Source organism: Schistocerca nitens, chromosome 2 (assembly GCF_023898315.1).
Source record: "Schistocerca nitens isolate TAMUIC-IGC-003100 chromosome 2, iqSchNite1.1, whole genome shotgun sequence".
Taxonomy (NCBI): Eukaryota; Metazoa; Arthropoda; class Insecta; order Orthoptera; family Acrididae; genus Schistocerca; species Schistocerca nitens.
The window spans coordinates 122,603,695-122,622,580 of record NC_064615.1 but is presented as its reverse complement, the minus strand read 5'-3'; the positions used below and the strand labels follow the sequence as shown (position 1 = coordinate 122,622,580).

At 38.0% G+C, this 18,886-nt stretch overlaps 1 protein-coding gene across 3 annotated transcripts in view; it reads right to left on the bottom strand.

The window, feature by feature from the left end:
• Positions 1–18,886, bottom strand: part of LOC126235810 (monocyte to macrophage differentiation factor 2) — a 177,941-nt gene that overhangs the window by 3,426 nt on the left and 155,629 nt on the right. For all 3 annotated transcript variants that reach the window (XM_049944649.1, XM_049944650.1, XM_049944651.1), the window contains exon 5: positions 11,208–11,460. In XM_049944649.1, coding sequence (XP_049800606.1) covers positions 11,208–11,460 — 253 coding nt within the window. The remainder of the gene's footprint in view (positions 1–11,207; positions 11,461–18,886) is intronic.

Sequence of the window (18,886 nt, the reverse complement as noted above, 5' to 3'; positions counted from 1 at the left end):
ATCAAATGTGAGATTTTGTCAGCTTCTGTCATATTCGGATTCACAATGTGGCACAGTGCCAAAACATTCCATTATGTCGGGCCCTGATCTTCAGTGGTTGTCCTGCTAAGCAGACACTCTGCTGATAGTCACTAAATGATTTCGTCAGAAAGAAAAGGGAAGAGGGGAGGGGTGAACTGGCAATTGGGCTTCATTTGCATAACTGACAATCACATCAAACACACACTAAAATAATGACATTGTTGCTCTTTGAGCAATCCTGGATGAAAAGTTTACTTGAAAATGTAAATGAAGAGCTTCAGGAGGTACTTAACAGGATGAAGCAGTCTCACATAGATATGATGGATACACTGCTCCTCACTCAGTTGCACCACACATGGCATGTTCTGCATCTGAATATTACTTTTAAAAGTTTATTTGCACAACCAATTTCTGGAATCATACTGTGTAATTAGAGCTGTGTGTGTCCAGTCTCTGCTGCTACCAATGGTATTTTTAGGCTTTTATTGCGCTAAATATTTCCAAAGGAAAGGACTACTGGAGAACTATCAACATAATAAGAACAATTAGTGGGAAAATCACGAAAGCTTGGGCAGCGCTAAAGACAAAAACCAAAACATATTTAATTTGTGCTGTTCAATAAGAAAAATGAGCTTCTCAAATCAGTACCAGAAACTGAAAAATCTGAAACTATTGTTACAGACATGTTTTGCACAACAGAACATCATTTGTTGCCACAGAAATGGAGCAGATGCAACTAGATGGACCCAAGTTAGTATCACATCGCTTTAGGTGTAATATCCCAAAAGGAAGAGGGATTACATACACGACATATGAAACTGAGTCTCTGACCACAAATATGAAGTGGTACTACAATGAGCAGTAAAGGAGTACTAACTGAACGCCTCTTCTGAGTTGGGTCGAGTTCATTTGGGGGAAGAGACCAAACAGCGAGGTCATCGGTCTCGTCGGATTAGGGAAGGAAGTTGACCGTGCCCTCTCAAGGGAACCATCCCAGCATTTGCCTGAAGCGATTTAGGGAAATCGTGGAAAACCTAAATCAGGATGGCTGGATGCGGGATTGAACCATCCTCCTCCTGAATGCGAGTCCAGTGTGCTAACCAGTGCGCCACCTCGCTCGGTCACCTCTTCTGAGTGGTGTGCTTAAGTAAAGATGGAAACAAATAAGACAGCAATTGTAACTGTATAGTCCGCCAACAGGTAACGTTTTGAAATTAATCAGGAAAGTAGACAGAGCACTAATAAAATTAATAGAAATAACTGGCAAGTCATTGTAACTGATATTTGAATACTGATACCATCTCTGATAGTGATGACCCATGAGAGTAGTAAAAGTATATATGCCTGCTAGCTCTGCAGATGATGATGATGATGATGATGATGATGATGACGACGAGGACGATGATGATGAGATTGAAAAAATGTATGATGAGACAAAAGAAATTATTCCATACATTTAGGGAGATTAAAATTTAATTTTACTGGAAGACTACAATTTAGTGACAGGAAAAGCAAGAGAAGGAAAAATAACAGAATTTAGATTGGTGGAAAGGAATGAAAGTGGAAACTGTCTCATAGAATTTTGCACAGAGCACAGCTCAATAATCACAAACATTTGGTTTAAGAATTATGAAAGAAGATTGTATACGTGGAAGAGACTGGAGACACAGGAAGGCTTCATACAGATTGTCCAATGGTAAGACAGAAATTTCAAAACCAATTTTAAACTGTAAACCATTTCCAGAAGCAGGTGTACTCTGGCCATAATTTAGTGATTATTAACTGCAGATTCAAGCTGAAGATATTGTAGAGATGTATGAAATCAAGATAATTGGATTTGGTTAAAGTGAAAGAATCAGAGATTACTTATTGGGAGTTTCATTTACATTTACATCTAACAATTAAATGATTACTCAGCACTTCACAATTAATTGCCTGGGAGAAGGGTCATTGAACCACTTTTAAGATATTCCTCTAACATTCTACTGCCAAAAAGCACACAGGTAAAACAAACATTTAATATTTTTATGTGAGCTCTAATTTCTCTTATTTTATCATGATGATCATTTCTCCCTATGTAGATGGGTGCCAAAAAATATTTTCACACTCTGAGGGGAATGTTGGTGATTCACATGTCATGAAATTATGCTGCTGCAATGAAAAATGCTTTTTTTAATGATTAAACAATGGAAAATCCAGGATGGAATGTTACAATATTATGAAAAGGAAAGTTGCTACACACCATATAGCGGAGATGCTGAGTCGCAAATCACACATCTTTGTGATCTGGATTGATGGTGAGGACACCCTATCCACATTCCTCCAGAACCTCAACAGCTTCTCCTCCATTTGCTTCACCTGGTCCTACTAAACCCAACAAAACACCTTCCTAGATGTTGACCTCCACCTCAAAGATGGCTACATCAGTACCTCTGTCCATATCAAACCTACTAACCACCAGCAATTACTCCACTTCGACAGCTGCCACCTGTTGCATACCAAGAAGTCTCTTCCAATGCAGCCTAGCCATCTGTGGTCATTGCACCTGCAGTGACGAGTGGTCCCTCCTGAAATACGCTGAGGGTCTCACTGACACCTTCACAGGTCTTAATTATACTCCCAACCTAGTACAAAAACAAATCTCCTGTGCTTTATCTTTCCAGTCTGCCACAACCTCCCAAAGTCTCACCATCTGGGCACAGAGGAACATTTTCCTCGTAACTCAGTACCACCCAGGACTGGAGCAACAAAGTTACATTCTCCGACAGGGTTTCAACTACCTCTCGCTGCCCTGAAATGAGTAATGTCCTGCCCACTCTCCTTCCCACCCTTGTATTTCGCTGTCCACTGAACCTATACACTACACTCATCCATCCCTACACAATGACTCATATCCCTGTAATAGACCTAGATGCAAGACTTGTCGCCGCCCCCCCCCCCCCCCCCTCACCCCTGACCACTAATCTCCTGGCTGCACCTACCTGCCCTATCCTCTTTCCATTTGTCCTTGCACACTCTTCAGCAGCATTTCAATTCACGGTCCGCCACTCCTACCCTGCTATCCCTCCCCCTCCCTGCCCCAGCCCTCCTCCTTACCCCCACCCAGTTGCTATTCCCATCATGCACAGCTGCTGTTGCTTGCAGTGCGGTTTCAGCTGCCAGCGTCTCCGCTATATGGTGAGTAGCAATTTTCCTCTTTTCATAATATTTTTTAATGATTGGCACCCCAATTTGCATATCATGCCCATGGCATTCTCTCCTCTATTTTGCAGTAATAGAAAATGAGTTATTTGAAATTTTTTGATGTGCTCCATCAATCCTATCTAGTGTGGGTGCCACACCACTCAGCAACACTGCAGAAGAGGGCAGACAACTGTAGTGTAAGCAGTCTCTTTAGTGGACCTGTTGCATTTTCTCTTATTGACATGGTAGAAAGCTATGAAATATTTAGCGAATCATGGAATGTTTACTGGAACGACAGATTAGATGCAACAGGTGGGGAATGTTTATTGCAGTTGACAAAAATATTGTCTCTATTGAGGTTGAAATTGAGTGTGAGAGTGAAGTTATCTGGTTGTATATAACAGGTCTAGAAGAAACCAAGTTCATTTTTGGATGTTGTTACTGTCTGCCCAATTCCATTGGGACAGTTCTAGAGACATTCAAAGAAAGTCTACAGATAGTAGCATACAAATATGCAGATGATGAAATATAGTTGGAGGCAATTTTAACCTACCAAATAAAGACTCGGATGTCTAGGGATTCATAGCAAGGGGTGCAGGCAGAGGGCCATGTGAAGTACTTATGAACATGTTTTCCAAAAACTGTCTTGAGCAGCTAGTTCGGCAGCCCACACACTATGGAAATATCTCAAAGTTTGTAGCTACAAACAGGCTGGACCTTACTAACGGTGTTCTGAAAGTCGGTAAATCAGTCAAGAAGGCTAGAAGAGTGTTTCTCTCAAAAAGAGGAGATAAACAGTTGTTAGCATCTCACTCTGGCAATGAAATGACATCATTTAGTTCCAGTATGATGGATAGAGGAATCATGGAGAAAGTTTAAACTGTAAATCATGCTCTGGACACCTATGTGCTTGGTAAGTGGATTAAGGATGGAAAAGACCTGCCCTGGTTTAGCAACTAAATTCAGAAAATGCTCTGAGGGAGCAAAAGCTGTTGCTTGATCCAAAAGAGAATGCATAAATGATGACAAGGAACAGTTAGTAGAGATATGTGTGTATGTGCAAAAGTCTATGCTTGAAGCATACAACAACTACCACTATCATAACTTAGCAAACGATCTGATTGAGAACCCAAGAAAATTCTGGTCCTAAGCAAAATTGCTAAGTGAGTCTAAGGCTTCCATCTAATCACTGATCAGGCTGGTGTGGTAGTTGAAAATAACAAAATGAAATCAAAAATTTTAAACTCCATGTTTAAGAAATTGTTCATGCAGGAAAATTGTACAAATATACTGATGTTTGACAATTGCACAATGGCCCATATGGATGACAAAGTAATAAGCATTACTGGCATAGAGGAAGAAATGAAATAATTGAAAATAAATAAGTTTCCAGGTTGGGGTGGAATCCCAATTCGCTTATACAAAACGTACGCTATGGCCTTGGCCCCTTACTTCTCCTGCATTTATCACAAATCTCTCACCCAGTGCAAAGTCCCAAGTGACTGAAAAAAAGCAGATGATTCCTATATATAAGAAGGATAAAAGAACAGACCTGCAAAATTACAGGTTGCTGCAGACTTCTAGTACATATTCTGAGTTCAAATATAATAAATTTGCTAGAGACTGAAAAGCTTTTATCCACAAATCAGCATGATTTTAGAAAGCATCACTCGTGTGAAACTTGGTTTGCCCTTTTCATCACAATATACTGTGAACTATGGATAGAAGTAACAGGCAGATTCCATATGTCCCAATTTCTGGAGAGTATCTGACACAGTACCCCACTGCAGACTGTTAACAAGCACACGGAACAGCTTCCCTGGTATGTGAGTGGCTGAAGGACTTCTTAAGTAATAGCACCCTGTATGGTGTCCTAGACAGCGAGTGTTCATCAGAGACAAGGGTATCATCAGCTCTGCCCCATAGAAGTGTACAGGACTGCTATTAATTTCTATACACATAAATGATCTCGTGGACAGATTGGGCCGCAATCTGCGGCTGACGATGCTGCGGTTATGTGGAAAGGTGTTGCAGATGATAGGATGATGCAAGATGACTTAAGCAGAACTTCTAGTTGGTAAAATGAATGACAGCTGGCTCTAAATGTAGAAAATGGTACGTTAATGCAGATGAGTTGTTACATTGCAAAGTGACATGCAATGGTATGAGCAGGTGAGGATTGCGGTAAGGAAGGTGAATGGTTGACATTGGTTCATTGGGAGAATTTTAGGAAAATGTGGTTCATCTGTAAAGGAGACCACATAAAGGACTCTAGCATGGCGTACTCTTGAGTAATGCTTGAGTGTTTGGGATCCACACCAGGTCAGATTAAAAGAAGACATCAGGCAATTTAGAGACGCGCTGCTAGATCTGTTACTGGTAAAGTTCGAACAAAACACAAGTGTTACAGAGAGTCTTTGGGAACTCAAATTGGAATTCCTTGAGGGAAAGTGACATTCTCTTCAAGAACCACAACTGAGAAAATTTAGAAAACTGGTACCTGAAGCTGACTGTAGAATGATCCTCCTGTGCCAACATACATTTTATGTAAGGACCACAAAGATGAGATACAAGAAATTAGGGTTCACACGGAAGTAACAGAGAGTCATTTTTCCATCACTCTATCTGTGAGTGGAACAGAAAAGGAAACAACTTGAGTTACAGAGTACCCCCCAATACACACAGTATGGTGGCTTGCTCAGTGTGTGTGTGTGTGTGTGTGTGTGTGTGTGTGTGTGTAGATGTAGATAAATTACAATGTTTGATTTTTCTTTCCCCCACAACATTATCTATATGATTGTTCCAACATTATCTATATGCTTGTTCCAATGTAATCCTCAAGAATTTAGTTGAAGTTGCACCTTTACATGTCTGTGATTTATCATGTATGCAAAATTTAGTGGACTCCTTTTAATACTCCTGTGGGCGACTTCACACTTTTCATTATTTAGAATCAATTGTCATTTTTCACACTTATATAGATGTCTTGTCTAAATCATTTTGCATTTGCATTTGATCATCTGATGACTTAAAAGGGACCATTAGGCATATTGACTGAAACATGTGAAAGGACATGATAGAACATGAATGAGTAGTTTTGAGAGATGGAACAGAGAAGGCAGCAGAGTAATAACTCCATAAAAGACAAGGGGAACCAGAAATCCTTGGATAACACAGGAGGTAATGAATTTAAATGTCAAATGGAGAAAGTGTAATAGAGTAGCAAGTCATGCAGGCAAAAAGGAATACAGACATCTAATAAATGAGATCAACAGGAGGTGAAAAATGATGGAGCAGGAATGGTTAGAAGATAAATTCAAAGCTGATGAAGCAGGTGTGACTAAGGGAAAGATAGGAGTCACATACAGGAAGATTAAGGAAAACTTTGGAGAACAGAAATGCAGCTGTATGAGTCAAGTAGTACAGAAAATAAAGGAGAAATTTAGAAAGGGAATTTATGTTCACTGCAAAGAAACAAACATTTAAAGGTTTTCCAGTAACACTGTAATTCAGCTTAATATAACAGATAGTATCTTGAAAAGAGGTTGTCAGATGAACATCAATGAAAGAAGCAATGGTTGTGGAATACAGTTAAATTAACTGGAATATAATCAAATTAGATTAGGAAATGAGACACTGACAGAAGTAGCTGGGTTTTGCTGTTTGAAGAGAAAAATAACAGAAGCAAAGAGGATATAAAATGCAGATGTGCAAAACGCTTTTCTGATAAAGAGAAATATGTTAATATATCGTCTAAATGTGTTAGGAAATTTTTCCTGAAAGTATTTGTCTGGAGAGGAGACTTAGAAATGAAACATGGATGGTGAACAGTAAAGACAAAATGAGAAAAAAACTTTTTAAATTTGGTATACTAAAGAAGAATGCTGAAGATTAGTTAACTAATGAAGAGGTTGCAGAATATATCAGGGAGGAAAAATGTAAGAGGGATACCAAGGCTTGCCTACAGTACCCAAGTTCAAATTGGTGAAGTGTGCAGAAGTTACATTTGGTTGGTACATAAGTTCATAGCATTTTTGTTTTGCATGTTGGTATTCCGGTTGCCATGGTTTTATTTATAAATATTTATTTTTTATTTGTAGTTCACTGCTGCTATTTGAGTTTACATACTGTCATTTTGTTATTTGGAGATAGTGAGTGGAGCTGTGGATGCTAGAAAATGGAATGTCAAGTGAAGAAATCGGAACATTTCTGAAATATTCTTCTGTTTGAGTTCAATGGAGGGATGACAGCAGCACATGTAGCCAGTAACAATGGACAGGGATAATGCCACTGGACAGAGCACAAGAAAATTTGTTTATTTTTTATTTATTTTTTTATTTTAAAAGGAGGATCGTGGGGGGTTGACATTAGTGTCTCTCCACAGAAACACCTTTGGGGTTTGATGAACATGATTCCAACACATTAATCCACAATGATCCACGTGTCCAAAAGAACAGATACCATCTTCATGTATAGTTAAGGCGAACCGGCCATTGACCTTCTTCTTCTGTACGGATGCACACGCATTGCCCAATCGGTTACAGGACTCAGTAAGATTGTCTGCCGCGAGTAATGAGTGTAATGGGCAGGGGCACTACGAATGTAGTGTGTGGACATTAAGTTGGGAATGCGGGTCTCACAGGGAGCGTGCAAGGGTAAGTCCCTGCAGTCGCTCTGCCCTCTGTGCCCACAGTGGCTCAGATGGATAGAGCATCTGCCAGGTAAGCAGGAGATCCTGGGTTCGAGTTCCAGTCAGGGCACACATTTTCAACTGTCCCTGTTGATGTATGTCAACACCTGTCGACACTTAAGGTCTTGATTTAATTATCATTTCAAAAGCAGATAAATTTGGTTTAGTTTAGTAGGCATTTGATACTCCACCAGCATACACTAGTTTTGCCGATACAGAGATTGCAAAAATCATTAGTTATTTCACCCAAAGCACTGAACATTCCAACAACGAATTGAGAAAATTTTCATTTGCATATAGGAAATGTTATCTAAACTATTTGACGGACAATGAATAGTTATTGCACATGGTTCACAGAAAATAGATGATACTTAACTGAATTGTGTGTCAAACTATCTAAATATGGACTTTCTCTGAACAAGTTCAAAGATAGACTGTTGAGAAAGATGAAAAGCTAAGCATTTTATTAGATGCAAGTGGATCATGAATATATAACAAATTACAGTATCCACAGAGTTTATGTTGCTGAACTATGTAAAATGTTACAATAGTACAGTTTTATTAAAGGTCATATTATGTTTGTATGCAAAAGAGAGATTGTAACATTATATGTTATTATTTGAATTAAATGTGAGGTTTCATTTATTAATTTTAATTTTAATAATCAACAGCCTCAGTTGCACCGTTTACCTAGAATTTACCTAGGTTTCAGTCGGGATAACCCAACCTTCTTCAGAATAACAGTAACTACCGTTTGTCCATAGTGGACATCGTCAAGCTAAAACTACAAATCCATCAATTATCGTCAGACTGTAAAACTTATCTGGAACTGCCTCGGCCCCACTTCGCAACCGCGATGCAGTAGCCACGAGTGCTGCACTGGAACTCTATACTTTAGTAGGAAATTAGTTTGTTTACATTTATTCAGAGATGTTCAGTGGTACTGCGTCGGACTGAGAGCTATTCTTTAACCATATTAATTTTACTATGCAACTGGATATTAGATGGGCATGAGGAATCAATGCACAAATCTCATCTATATTTCTCATGAAATTATGTAAGCTGCTATCAAAAAAGACCAGATGTTTACACTACACACAAAAAAGTTAAGGATAAAGATCGTAAACGAGAAATAGAAATTTTGGTGTCACTCAGGTCTCCATTTTAAGTCCATTTCTGTTTATATGTTACATGAATGGTTTTCCCAAGTGCTCTAGAAAACACACATCTAATTACTACGTATACAATGACACATGTGTTGTCTGCTCTACATCTAAACCACTGCATTGTATGTGTTTCTATCTTATTCTATTTGCAATATTGTCCATGTGCCTCTATATGTGCACTAAACTCTTATCTTATTCTCATGATCCCTGTGGGAGGATACATGATGGTGGCGGTGGCAGCATAAAAATCGTGCAGTCTTCTCTGAATACAGGTTAACTAAATTTACCAGCAGGGTTCTGTGAAAACTTTCAACCAAGACTTCCCATTTAAGTTCAATGAGTACTTCTGTGATATATTCTTATGAGCTATACCAATCTCTCATGATCTTAGCAGCACATTTGTTGAATATCCATACCTTAACAATGAAACACTACGGGTTGTGTATTTTAGATTAGTGTATCCTTCCTTCTGTTACAGAATAGTACTGCTGGCTGTGGACTAGTTACATATTCAATTATGGGAGAGTTCTTTTGGGATATTATGGAATTAGAACACTGCTACAAAAAAGCTTTCACTTCTATAAAGTATTCCCAGGGTGGAGACCTATTAAGTGATAGGGGACAAAGTAGAATCAACTGTGAATCACACACACACACACACACACACACACACACACATTATAAACCTGATACTTAGAATCGGTGCGAGAAATGTCTTCTGTCAATTTTGCCTCTTTCCCTCTTTCTTCATTTATGAAGGACCACAGTTTTTTCTGAAATTCTCTCCTTTATATACATTTGTCTTAATGAATAATGCCCATGTTTCTCTGATGAAACTGCCATACTCTTTCTTTTTTATTTTGTATGAATATTACATGCTTCAGTATTTCACTTGCTCGGAGAGGCCATTATACTTTCAGCTTATTTCTTGCATGGAGTACCATTTCAGTCAACCAGATTTTTTTTGTGCTTGTTTACTAGCCTTTTGTTAACAGGACATGAAAGACTATAATAATAGTGAAATAAAGATAGGAACTGGTCCAATGAACATTTACATCACTGTCTGCATACACTGCTTCCCTGTTTTCTGCCATTAATATATTTTTAATTGAATTAGGTGTTGTGAGTTTATCTGCCTTTTTTGTTCCCTTCTGCTCATTTCCAGCAGTCTTTATGCTAATGTGTTTCATCATGGCAAAATGGCCTGTTTGTGTGGATTTTATTACATGTGTGTCACAGTCGCATGGAGGAACACTTGTTGTTATGTCAAACAATGGAAAGTCCAGGTTGGGATATCAATGATCTTACGAAAAGGATACAGTGCTACTCATTGTAAAAATGACACGCTCAGTTGCTGACAAACACAACGAAAAGACTCATGCACAGATGACCACTACGTCCAACTGCTCTGGTGAGAGTTAGCGGTCATGTTCGTGTGTGTGTGTGTGTGTGTGTGTGTGTGTGTGTGTGTGTGTGTGCGCGCGCGCATTTCTTTTGATCATGCCTGTCAACAAATGAAAGTGTTATCTTACAGTGACTGACTATCTATTTGTTACTATGAGATCAAGAGTAGTCTCACTATACTTAGTTACTCTGGTGGGTCCATCCATTTTTACATTTAGGCTGAAAGTATGCAGTAAGACCAGTAGTGTCTTACTATTTTCTGTAGTTTTCGTGGTGTCTATGGTCGTTTTTGGAAAGATCTTGGGCTGTATCTTCTAGCTATTCAAAGAATATGTTTATTACACTTCTTGATGACTGTTACAGGCCTAATAAACAACATAATTTCTCTGCAATTTTTATTTCCACTGCTGTAGCTTTACAAAGCTCACTTCTCTAGCATTTGTTGCGGTGTTCTGGGTGGGTTTAGTTGACTCATAGCTAGAGAAAATGGCAATTTATGCAATTTCCAACAAAAACTGGTTACATGTGCATCATCAATTTACGAAGTTGAAAGCAAATACACTATATCTAATTTTTCCTGTCTCTTACAACACAAAAATTGAAATGTAGGATTTGAAAGAATAAAAATGATGTTTTAGGCAACAAATTGTTATGGACATCTTACCCATTCCATTGTCTGTATTTTGCCTAGAAACTTACAGTACTGTGTTGTCATAAGCATTAGATAGTTTCAAATTACTAACCTTGTTTATTATTGCAAATGATGGAGTGATGCCCATGACAAGGTAAAAAAATGTTTCAAGACATTTATACTGCTCATGGAACAGCTGTTGATACAGAATTCCAAGAGAAGCAAGCACCCAAACTATCCAATGTAATTCTGCTGCTAAACCTCCAGGTGGCAAAGGTGTCAGCATTAGCCAGGGGAAGTACGATGCAGCAATAAATACGTAGATCATTGCACGATCACCGCGGTGTAGCATGTCTTTCAGGTGTCTGAAGATAAGAGACAAAAATAATGTTTGTACTCATTATACAATGATTTGCATGGTCTTTTCAATTTAGAAAATTAATTGCATATTGTTTTGCATATCTTCATACAAAAGCTTTTATCCATCACAAATATTATGTTACCTGAAATATTTAATTTGTTAGTTTAATTAACAAGTATAGAAAACTTTTTGAAGCAGAAGTAGTTTCTGGCCAAAAGAAGAAAAGAAAATCAAAGTTCAAAGCATTTATCTTCATATCCATGACAGGAACTGATTTCATTAGTACAATATGAAGGAAAATTGTGTATTTTACATACTGGTCATACATCAACAATCATATTGTAAGCTAGAGTACAACAGTCTCAATTTCAGAGGATAAAAATCATAAAAGATTAGGACAAGTAATTTAGTAATATCTGCTTACAGATATCAATGATTAACAGAAAATTAATTTAAGAAAATGTGAAGAAGCACAGGAAATACTGAAAATGATATGAATTATGAATGTAATCAAAGTTATGAGGCAACTATGGATACTGATATTGAAAAACCACTAAGCACTGCTGTAAAGGCCAATGGCCTGACCATGTTGGTAACACTGGTTCCTGCCCAATCACCAAAGTTAAGCAATGTTGGGCCCTGTTAGTACTTGGATGGGTGAACGTTTGGGGAAAACTGAGTGCCCTTGGTTTTAAAAGGGCACACAAGTTGCCAAAGTGGCATCCAATTGAAAGAGTTGCACCAGGCCTTCATCAAAAATAGACAAAACACACACACACACACACACACACACACACACACACACACACACGCTCGCACACACACACACACACACACACAAACACACACACACACACACACACACGACTGCAGTCTCAGGCAATTGAAGCCAAGCTGCAAGCAGCAGCACCAGTGCATGATGGGGAGTGGCAACTGGTTGGGGGTAAGGAGGAGGCTGGGGCAGGGAGGGGGAGGGATAGTAGGGTAGAGGTGACGGACAGTGAAATGCTGCTGGGGGGTTCACAGGAAAGAGGTGGAGAGAGGTTAGATGGTGGGCTGGGAGGGGTGGGGAGATGGGGGGAGTTTGGAAAGGGAGAGGAGAAAAAAGACTGGGTGCAATGGTGGAATGAGGGCTGTGTAATGCAGAACAGAAACAGGAACAGGGAAGGGGCTGAATGGGTGAGGACAATGACTAACTGCCTTCCGTCTAACCTCCCGATTGCACATAGCTGCCCTACCCTCTCTCCACCTCATCCCTGCATGCTCCCCAGCAGCACTTCACTGTCAGCCACCCCTACAATACTATTCCCCCCCCCTCCTCATCCTAGCCTCCTCTCCTTACCCCCACCCAGTCGCCACTTCCATCATGATGGTGCTGTTGCTTGCAGTGTGAGTTAAGTTGCCTGAGACTGCAGTCGTGTGTGTGTGTGTGTGTGTGTGTGTGTGTGTGTGTGTGTGTGTGTGTGTGTGTTGTCTATTTTTGATGAAGGCCTTACTGGCTGAAAGCTTTATTTGTGACAGTCTTTTTCGTTGTGCCTATTTGCAACTCAGCATCTCCGCTACATGACGAGTAGGAACTTTCCTTTTCATAATATTGTAATATAGCAGATAAACAGACAAGGAAAAAGGTGATTCCATACTAAGAAAGGAAGTTGAACTCTGAGAGAATGAAGAAGTACTGGGTAAAAAGGAAACTGAGTAAAGTGGTCCAGGAAAGGCCATAAAATGTAAATAAATAAAATAATAATATAACAGATTTCTATAGTCATGTAAAATATCACAGAATACATGACAAACAATTTCCCCAATGAAGCAATGTTAACAAAAGAACACTGAACAAATATAAAGCAGAAGCCATGCAAAAGCAACAGAGAATACAATAACCATGATATAATAAAGAGTCAAGGTTACTGTTGACAGAATTTCCGTATCTATTGCACACCAAAAGTTACTAGAAACAATATTTTACTGTCATCTTGGAATGGTAAGTGGATGACATTCTACTGGAAATGTTTGCAGCATTGTCACATGGACAGCAGATATTGAGTAGATGAAGTGCATCCGAAGAACATGTGAAAAGGATCTAAGAAAGTGATTATGAAGAAATCTTTGATTGTTATTTTTCATTATTTCAGACATGAACCAAATTATAAGTGTAAAAAATTCTATTTTCATTTATTACAGTACACTAAATCAAATGAATACAGACTAAAACAGAAAGAATTTGGCTTGAGTGAATAAACTGAATGCAATAGAATGTAAACAAAAAGTGTAACCTCATAGGGGAGGGTTTGGTAGTTGATACAGAGATGTAATTCCACAGCTGTGTGGATGGATGGATGGATTGATGGATGCATAGGTGATGGGCATTTTAAGGGACCAAACTACTATGGTCATCACTCCCTTCATCCTGCATGTCAGAAACATGGGAGATTACATTAGTTTAGATTCAGATTTTGTTCCGTAGACCCAAAAAATGAGATGATTCTCATGGGTGTGGAACATGTCAGAAAGTATAACAAAAAAACACAAAACATTTGAATATAATACTTACTACCCTGATCATTTGTCACGAGATTGTCAAAATAGGTGAATACAATGCAGTAAACTGGAACAGCTAATATTTACAGAATTTACACACTGTCAGAATGAAACATTGTTATGTACAATTAATAAATTTATCATACACAAAATACCTAATCTTGACTGTTGTGACCAAGTGCTGTCAAAATTGAAATCTAACAGATATTTTTACTTAAGCTCACTTAACGGTCTCAAGATATTCATCTATGGAATGGAAGGAGTTGTGTATCAAAAAGTCTTTCAAATTCTGTTTAGGCCATGCTTCATCTGAAACCAAGTTAGCCTTTCAGTTTTAAACCATAAACAAAGGGGGCAGGGGTAAAAGAAAACTGGCACAGGATAGCCATAAAATAGATGTTAAGAACAAATTATTAAATGACTCAGGGTAAAAAATAAAAGAGTAGCGCAGGAGTCATCTGAGAACAACTCACCACAGCTTGTCATGCTGCGGAAGGCATACCCTCACCTAACCAGGCTTCCCTGCTCACTGTAAATTGTCAATAAAGTTGACAAGTCAGCTTCCTCACAGGAAATGAACTAAACTATTTGTAAGAAATAATTGAAACTCAGGATAACATTAAAACTATGTTAGGATGTCAGGGTCAAACTAGCCCTCTACCAGTGGACAGCCAAAGGTTCTCTGGGACTAAAATTGTGGTAGTATGTGACTCTCCTCCCCGTTCAGCAATCAGCAAGACCATAACAGCGAAGGTTTCATAAAAAAAAAAGTGTACAATCCACTACGACAGATAAAATTTAAAACATGCTTTGCCACCTGGATATTATCAGCTAGGATTGATTACAGGAAGTGTCTCAGCCAACTGCAAAGTTTGCTGCGTTGCATCCAAGGATATGGGTGACTATAAGGGGAGCACCACAACTACAATGGGATGGGGCAGCCTGTCGCAGAATTTACAGTATCCAATGGCCAGATTGGTGGCACTCGGTTGTAGACTGTCCTGTAGTTACTAACATATTGTGGCTGCTACACTTTACTCACTGCACTCCATTTACTGTTCCATGCTAACAAGAACTGGTGATATACTGCTGTCCATGCTTCGGATCCTGGCAACATTATTTACAGAGTATCCTTCCAGGTAACCTCCTTGGTGAGTTGATCCACAAATTCATTGACTTGAGGAACAGAGGAATATTACCATCTTTCAGTTGTTGTGGAGGTTTAAGAAAAGATCTCTTATTTGCATTATCAGTGGATGTTACGAGTAGTGGTTTGCTATACCCTGGAAGCTGCTCATGGGGCTTATGGGGTCAATGCAAATTAGGAAAGACTCACATAATTGGGTGGTGAAGTAGTAAATCAAATAAGATGATGAGTTATTGGGGCTTCATAATATTGTTTAGGCTTGAAGATTTCACTGTGTGATTTTACTAACACAGGGGATGATGTTTCTGAGAATGTAGATTTTTGTTATTGTATGAAAAATGAAACTGGGAAGGCAATGATATCAAGGAATCTTATATCACAAGGCAAAACAAGCAACTGAAATGGGAATTTCTTTTAAAAATATGTTTGGCCATAATAAACCATTTCCACTATTGCAAATTATAATCAGAAGTTGTATTTCTGAAAATCTTTATCAATAAAATAATGATAAAAAAGAACTAGTCATAAAGTTACAAATATCAGTACCTTACAGAATATAAAAATTAAAAACAATGGAAACCATGCCCAGTAAACAAAAGAAAGTTTTAAAAATGGCATGTATTAGTGTGACAGTGCTTATTGACTCTCAGGTACATTTTAAAAATTAAAAAGAAAAGAAGTTAGTATAATTATAGGTAACTGGCCATATTTTAATCTAATTCTTTTAATGTCCTGTCTCATTCAAAGTAATTGACACTGAAATGACAACAGCTACGTTCATTCCCACACTGGCTTTCAATCGGAAGTCATATTTTCACAAATGAACAAGGAATAATCTCTTCTACATTGTTGTTCAGGAATAATGTTCATTTGGGTGTATTTGACAGTTCATGAAGACGGCCAACGAAGAATTATGTACTTTGACACGGTGATACTCCCACACAAGTTACAAAGAATTACAGAAAAGTTATCTAAATTTAAACTGACAGTTTTGAATATGTCAGCTTACTTAGAAACATGTTATTGAGGGACAAGGGACAAACATAGTAGGAATTACACCAAGGCAGTAATGTGCTGAAATCAATTTTGGTTGCCAATAGCATATAAAATAATGAGTGGCAGTATTACAATACTGAGAATTGATATTAAAGTATTGATAGCAAAGAAGCAATAGTTCATCTCATCCCCAGAAAGTAACTATACCAAAGAGCAGAATTCATCATCAGCAGAAACGTTCTTGCACAGAACTGATTTCCACAATTTTAATCACTTCAGTTTTGAAGGCTACTGTCAGATAACCAAGTCTTGAAAAGCAGCACTTGTCACCAAATAAACCCTCCACAAGAAATGTTTGCCATAACTGAAGTATATTTCAAAACTGAGAGCATTTTTAAGTCTCACAATATGAATGTTTGACTAGAAAAAAGTCTTTACAGTTTCCTTGTTATGAGATGCCAATGCAAAAAGAGAGTCCAGAAAAATTTGTATTTCTACAAATGATGATTGTAGATATATAGACTCTCATACTGAACACCTCAGTATGACTTTTGTGGAGAAAAGTATTGCAAATTAGACTGGTTGTACCTAACAAGAGAACCATTTACCCTTTAGAGACAGCTGACAACAGCATAAATTTCTAAAATCAGAATGGGTTGCTCAGTTGCTCATGGCAGCATCAGCACCATACAATATTTCTTTTCGCGGGGCTATGTGAAATAGGAGAACAGGTTTTATATCTAATCAGTTTGCAACAGATAACAAAATAAAACTATTATTTTGTAAGAGGTAAGAGGGACATTCTGAATGACAAAACTTCTCTCAACAGATCCGACCATCACAACTTCTAAATTTCATTTTTATTTCTGATTCCCATTACTTATCCTACTCTAGTATTAGTGATGTGATCTATTTCCCTGTTGTTTGTAGTGCTAAAAAAATACTAATTTACTTCAGCAGAGATGAAAATTAATCGCCATGTCAAAGCTGATGAAGAAGAGCCTTCAAAAGCAAGTGATAGAAGACAGTAAGGAGATTGAAAGAGAAAAGAGGTGGGCAGGTGTGGTGGGGGTGGGGTAATGGAAAAGAAGAAAAGGACAGATTGGAAGGAGAGAAAAGAGCAAGGATAGGAAGGAAGAGGTGAAAAGAATGAATGAAAAGATGGCAGGTTGCATTAAGTTGTCCAAATGATTGCAATTATACTCTATCACTGGATGACTGTTGCATGCAGGATGACTCTGCACTGTGCCAAAGATTGCCTAAGCTAAGCTATAAAAGAATGCATGAACATTCGAAACATTTCTCTCAACTGTAATTTCTTACAAATTTAACTGCATTAGAAACAGCATAATAACAGTATTGTTAACAAATTTTTCTTCATTCATAATCTCCACTATTTAAAGAAACAAACTGGCTGTAGTAATGATATTCACCTCATACACAATGGGCAAAGAAGGAAATTATTTCTTTCAGACTGTTCATCTTTTTTATCTAATTGTCCAGTTTCACACAAAAACACTAAGTATTTACAATGTACCTCTTCCTTTTGTACTTAGGAATGATACAACAATAAACTAGCTGAAGACATGTAACAGAAACAAGAACATTCATTGATCACATGCCACCACAATTAAAGGAAATTGACCCAGTTGGTTTGAGAACAATTTAAACAGTCACTATTATACTGCCAGTAAAACTGAAGATGAAGCACAGAACATAGAAAATATACACCATTGTAGAATAACAAGAGGGACATGTGTGAAAGGTGCATAAAAGTGATGCAAAGAGTGTCAGAGAGAAAATTAATAAGATTATTTTGATACGTGCAACAGATGCAAAATACTTAATTTACTGCATGGGAAAGCTAATTTAATTTGATAGGAAAAAATCTGAAAGTATACAGTGCTGTTGACCTGCTTGGTTCAGCAGCCTGTTTAACAATTCACCAGGTTTATTTATTCATCAGTCATGCAAACAGTTTGCTAGGTGGTTTTCGGTTATAAATAGCATCTTTGTAATAATCTGGAAAGTCTTATATTTGCAATACTGTCTAATTCTCTGCCACTGTTTCATAAAAAATTAAAGCTATTTTATTACATAACAGGACAAAAGTTTGTTTTCGTATGGGTGCAATTTTATAGAGAGTAACATCATGGGGATACAGTAAGTAACAAAGTCTTATTATGGTCTGTTTATAAAAGATGTGATAGTAAATCTAATGTAAGTCTTTACAGAATGCCTTTGCTGGGAATTAATGTTTCTCATTTTGTTTTGCTAACCCTCTTTGTGAAAGAAATAAATGAAACAATAAAAGGAATGATTGATACAACATACTTAAATAATGGTGGGTATTGTACACTTTAACAGCACATCAACTGGTCAACAGGAACTGTAGTTACAACAGAATCAGTGAACAGCACCAATGCCTGTGAAATACATGATGTTAGTTATTCAGTTTATGATGGAAAGTCAAGAAATAGATAATATTACTTAAATATTAAGCAGAAATGGTCACAGGCTGGGTGCGCCACAGTCAAAGCTTTTGCAGCACTTTACTCAGAGACTCTGCCCTGCCCCATTTAGACAAGAAGCGTGGGAAGTTCAGTTAGATAGATTGAGCTGACTGCCTTCCAATTTCATTACAGGTTTTTTATAAATTGCCATTTGTAAGCCCTTGCTTTCTTCCAACCTTGGAACCTACTTACACAGTTTAATCCTCGAGCAGGTGTGCCTATGTATAAAGTGG